This window comes from Primulina huaijiensis, chromosome 16, assembly GCF_012295235.1.
Source record: "Primulina huaijiensis isolate GDHJ02 chromosome 16, ASM1229523v2, whole genome shotgun sequence".
Taxonomy (NCBI): domain Eukaryota; kingdom Viridiplantae; phylum Streptophyta; class Magnoliopsida; order Lamiales; family Gesneriaceae; genus Primulina; species Primulina huaijiensis.
The window spans coordinates 16,786,876-16,792,875 of NC_133321.1; the positions used below are offsets into that span (position 1 = coordinate 16,786,876).

General features: G+C 34.8%; 1 protein-coding gene across 1 annotated transcript; it reads right to left on the bottom strand.

The window, feature by feature from the left end:
• Positions 1–597: 597 nt before the first annotated feature.
• Positions 598–3,275, bottom strand: LOC140961855 (uncharacterized). The gene is made up of 2 exons (XM_073420602.1): positions 2,911–3,275; positions 598–1,856 (listed from the first exon to the last, which is right to left on the bottom strand). Exons 1-2 carry the CDS (start codon positions 3,259–3,261, stop codon positions 699–701), a joined length of 1,509 nt encoding a protein of 502 aa, XP_073276703.1. The 5' UTR covers positions 3,262–3,275; the 3' UTR covers positions 598–698.
• Positions 3,276–6,000: the final 2,725 nt, after the last annotated feature.

The window sequence follows — 6,000 nt, forward strand, 5'->3', positions numbered from 1 at the left end:
GTCATCTTTTATTAGATTTTCAGAGTTCCATTTCTTTATGTTTTTTTTTCTTACATTTTATTTGGTCTTTGAATTATTTAGAGTTGGCTTGTGGGTATCACGTGAAAAACACATGCTCATAGTGGTATATAAAATCAAGAATTTTCATAAGATAATTTTATAATATTTTATTGAAATATGATTTTACATTATTGGAAGGGTAAATTTAAATTTACGCTTTTAGTCTTACGCCTATGTAACGTACGTGATGTTTCTAATCAATCATATATAGATAATTATCAGTTTGAGTCCTATAACAATTATTTAATAATCAATTATATTTTCCTAGATGGTGAAATAGTTGAGCATTTGTCAGCGATAATCGGTTTGATTCTTCCGTCAATAATTTCTCGGGCAAGTCGAAAAATGTTGTGCATGATTTGTTCAATTTACATAGTTAGTCTAGTTTTCAGATTACTGCGTTAATTCATGGATTTGCTTATTGCAATCCAAAAAGTAACAATTTCGGATTATATTATCATAAAAAATACGTAATATATTGAACATTTAAGCGATGTTCGTCTTAGTTCCATAATCCATATATTCAAACAAAGTCTATGAAGTTGGAAGTGCAATAATATGATTAATAGTTAATGCCAACCAAGTATTATAAATTTTCATTCGACAAACAAAGAACCTATTCGGCCCATGAATCACAATCATGATTTCTTCTTCACCAGCTTCTCCTTCATCCTCTCCACGGCGCTTTTCAGAGTCCCTTCATCTTTGCAGAAAGTAAACCTTACAAGATTCTTTCCATCTTCTGGATTCAGATAAAACACGCTCGTTGGGATCGCGACCACCCCAACTTCCTTGATCAGATACTCGCAAAAGGCAATGTCATTCTCGAGCCCAAAAGAGGTGTGATCCACCACCACGAAGTAGGTTCCCCTTGATGGAAAAACTGTGAATCCCACTGACTTTAAACCCTCTACCAGGATAGTTTTCTTGGTGATGTAATCCCTCCTTAGCTCTTCGTAGTAAGATTCTGGAGCCCTAAGAGCCGTCGCAGCGGCATTTTGCATCGGGGTGGATGTTGCGAAAGTGAGGAAAGAATGTGCCTGCCTCACTCCCCAGGTCAAGTGTGGGGGAGCTATGGCCCAACCGATTTTCCAGCCAGTCAGTGAGAATGTCTTCCCCAGAGAATTTAAGGTAATGGTCCGGTTGTACATACCGGGAAGCGATGCAATGGAAATGTGGTCCATTTCGAATGCTAACTTGTCGTAAACTTCGTCCGAGAATACCAGTATGTCATGCTCGATGCAAAGGGAGGCAATAGCATCGAGTTCTTCTCTACTGAACATTTTCCCCGTTGGATTATGCGGAGTGTTCATCAGTATGGCTCGTGTGTCTTTCGAAACAATCTTCCTGAGTTCATCGATTGGGACAGAAAAATCTGGGGGCCGTAACGCGACGCACGTTATTTTAGCACCGGCCATGGATAATGTAGCTTCATAGGAATCATAGAACGGAGCAAAGAGAATAACTTCGTCACCGGGATTTATCAAGCCTAAAATTGTTGCAGCAATTGCTTCAGTGCATCCAGATGTGACGGTGACCTCCTTCTCGGGATCAACCACGAGGCCAGTATCTTTCTTGAAACGCTCGGCCACAGCTGAATTTAGATCAGGAACTCCATATCCACGGGCATATTGATTTTTACCATCCCTAATGGCTTGAATAGCTGCTTCTTTTACGAACTCTGGACCATCGAAATTGGGAAAGCCTTGTCCAAGATTGATAGCTACATGCTTGATGGCAAGACTGCTCATTTGTGTAAAAATTGTGGTTTTGAACTTCTCCAAGCGCTTGGCAACCTAAAAAGGGCGGTAGCCATATCAAATACAGAATCCAATATCATCGAGGTTAATTTGCAGAACATCATGTTACAATAAATTCATTTACAGCAGTGTCTCATAGCAATAGAAGTCACTATAGCCTAATACAGACAGGAAACTGAATCTTCCGAGCATGTAGTGAAGATCGTGATTCGTGACACATAAAAAAGTCAGCTAAAATTAGATAGTAGAACAACATGCTTCCACCAATAATAGCCTCCAGATCGAAAAAAATACAAGTCTGGTTCCAGAAATTGGTGAAAACAGACAATCACGCTTCTATAAGAATGATACAACAATGAGGAAGGGGCTAATGGTGCCTCAGAAGTTCATCATCCTCAGTAAAAGAGGTTCAACAATGGAGAATGAGGAAAATAATGTGTACTAAATCGATGTCGAAACAAGACAAGTGATTCGACCTGAAAGCGATAGACTTGTGTTAATTCATTACTCCAAGTCTCCAACATTGAAACACAACGTTTTTTAATTCAGTTATGAACATCTCCAATAAAATGGATATTTGTCGTATTCATGCTAACAGGACAATAAAAAAGTACTAGAATTCAAATCATAGACAAGTTTCTCTAGACGAAAGGGCATCATCTAATTTTTCTCATTGAAGAAGGAATGCTTACAAACTTTCCTCGCTGTAGGTCTTTTCTTCCCCTTTTCCCCTTTTGGCGTGCAATTCCATTATACTGTAACACTCAGGATGCTGAAAACTATTGACAGACTTTCATGATAATCACGAGACTTTGCAATTCCAACTAAAAGCCCCATATCACAATTTCCCAATCACTACCCGTTTCCCCAAATTGAACTCTGCAAAGTATCCCACCATAACTATAACTTTTTGCACTCAATCAAACTAAACATTTCAATAATTAGGGTTCAGAAAGCACAAAAGCAAATCCATAGACAACGCAAAAAAAAAAAAAAATTTGAATCTTGCGCAAGCCAATCAAAAGGGTCCACCAAAAACCCATATCAAAAGTTGTCCATCCAACAAAAAAAAAAAAGAAATGGGCATCACCTGTAGAGGAGGTGGTTTCTGGATTGATCCGTCCAGAGTTGAAACAGGTTCGTGCTCAGTAGTCACGGAGGTGGATATTGTTGAAGCCATGATAGCTGAAAGCCTTGTGCTGCAGCCAATGCAATAGATTCTAGGAGTTTTAAAATTCAAGCCGTCACATGTAGACAATGTTTGGCAAAAACTGAAGGATTTGAGGGTGTAGAGTCTAAGCATTTTGCGGGACGATGTCCAGGTGCAATGAATTGAACCACGATGGACAGGGCAGGGATGAAGCATGAGCGGCGAGCTATCCTTGATTCCTTGTAGAATCGAACTGATTGAAAAGTTATTGGGGAAGGAATCTTGATACATTTTTCTTTTTTGGTATTAAATTTAAGTTAACAATTTGTGTGACACAATCTTACGTGTCATATTTTGTGAGACGAATCTCTTATTTGGGTCATACATGAATAAATATTACTTTTTATGCTAAGAGTATTACTTTTTATTGTGAATATCGGTAGAATTGACTCGTCTCACAGATAAAGATTCGTGAGATCGTCTCACAAAAAAACTACTCTAAATTTAAACCAATTCTTCTTATATTTTAGGAAAATTATGGAATTTGATATTTTATGATGTCAAATTTTAGTATAATATCTGTATTTTTTTTATAATTTAGTTTTTTTCGAATTGATTCTAATATATTTTGTCACCGTAACAATATTTTTAATGAAAAATTATCATAATTACTAAAATTACAATTTAATAAAAATAATATCAAATTTTACAAAAACCAAATATACTCGACCAAAAATACAAAGTTCCTATATTTTATTAATTATAAAATTAATGGAAAAGTAAAGAACAAAACCATGGAGCATGGCAGAGGTTGATCCTTATAAGCTTGACTTACATAAATATTACAAGGTTAGATTTGGACATCAAAAAGTAATTTGAATTTCAAATCAAGAAATTTAAATTTATAGATTTAAGAAACACGAAAAAATTAAATAACTTTCTATTAAGAATTTCAAACCAATTTCATAAAAATAAATAAATAAAATCACTTCAAGAACAGTTTAAAGCTCCGCTTAAATGAAAATATTTTAGTTTGAAGCCCATGAATTTAAAGATCTCTTAAATAATTTGAATAAATTTAAAATCTGTTGTGAAAAAGTAAAAATTTACGGTAAAAAGTAAAAATCTCAAACTCTCAAAATTATCACACTACACACTTTATAATATTTTTCTCTCAACTCAATTGTAATTTTCTTCACAAATGAGAGATCTATTTATAGAAAATTTTTACAAATAATCCAAAAATAAAATACATCATTACCTACATCATCACACACTAATTTTCAATATTCAACACCTAATTTTACCTAATTTTCAACATTCAACATTCACATTTTCAACACAAATATTTTTCACATTTTTAAATAATTTTTCAACNGAAGTGCCTTTGTGAAGAGATCTGATGAGTTTTCACTTGATTGAATGTGACGAACATCAATACATTTATTCTTCTCAAGCTCCTTGGTGAATGCGAAGAACTTAGGAGGAATATGTTTAGTTCTGTCGCTTTTTATGTATCCTTCTTTCATTTGAGCAACACATGCAGCATTATCTTCATATAGTATCACAGGCTTCTCGTCGAATGATAATCCGCATGAGATTTGGATATGTTGAGTCATTGATTTTAACCACACACATTCACGGCTTGCTTCATGTAGTGCAATAATCTCGGCATGATTTGATGAAGTTGTTACAAGTGTTTGTTTCTGTGAACGCCAAGAAATTGCATTTCCTCCACGAGTAAATACATATCCAGTTTGAGAACGTGCCCTGTGTGGATCAGATCAGTATCCAGCATCGGCATAACCAATTATACTTGGATTAGCATCTTTTGAATACAAAAGTCCCAAGTCTGTCGTTCCTCGTAGATAACGGAATATATGTTTAATTCCGTTCCAATGTCTCTTTGTTGGATATGTGCTAAATCTTGCCAATAAATTTACAGCAAAAGATATATCAGGCCTTGTACAATTTGTAAGATACATAAGGGCACCGATAGCACTTAGATATGGTACTTCTGGACCAAGAATATCTTCATCATCTGCACATGGACGGAATGGATCCTTTTCTATGTTTAATGATCTAACAACCATTGGAGTACTTAAAGGATTTGATTTGTCCATATTAAAACGTTTAAGGATCTTTTCTGTATAATTTGTTTGGTGAACAAATATTCCACATTCTTTTTGTTCAATTTGTAAACCCAGACAATACTTGGTTTTTCCAAGATCCTTCATTTCAAATTCTTCTTTCAAGTATGACACAACTTCTTGAATTTCCTTATTCGTTCCAATGGTGTTTAAATCATCAACATATACAGCAATAATTACGCATCCGGATGTTGTTTTCTTAATAAAAACACAAGGGCATATTGAATTATTTACATATCCCTTTTTCATCAAGTGATCACTTAGCCTATTATACCACATTCTGCCGGTTTGCTTCAACCCATATAATGATCTTAGTAATTTCACAGAATAACATTCTCTGGGTTTTCAACTTTGTGTTTCAGGCATCTTAAATCCTTCAGGGATTTTCATATAGATATTACTATCAAATGATCCATATAAGTAGGCTGTAACAACATCCATAAGACGCATTTCTAAATTTTCAGATACTGCCAAGCGAATCAAATACCGAAACGTAATTGCATCCATCACAGGAGAATACGTTTCTTCATAATCAATTCCAGGCCTTTGAGAAAAACCTTGTGCAACAAGTCGAGCTTTATATCTTACTATTTCATTTTTCTCATTTCGCTTTCGAATAAAAACCCATTTGTATCCAACAGGTTTTACACTTTCAGGTGTAAGGACTATAGGTCCAAAAACATTACGTTTATTTAGCGAATCCAATTCAACCTGGATGGCATCTTTCCATTTTATCCAATCCTGCCGATTTTTACATTCACCAAAAGATTTGGGTTCATGATCTTCATTATCATTTATGATGTCGATTGACACATTATAAGAAAATATATCATCTATTTTTTCTATATCTTTTCGATTCCATATTTTTCCAGTATTAATA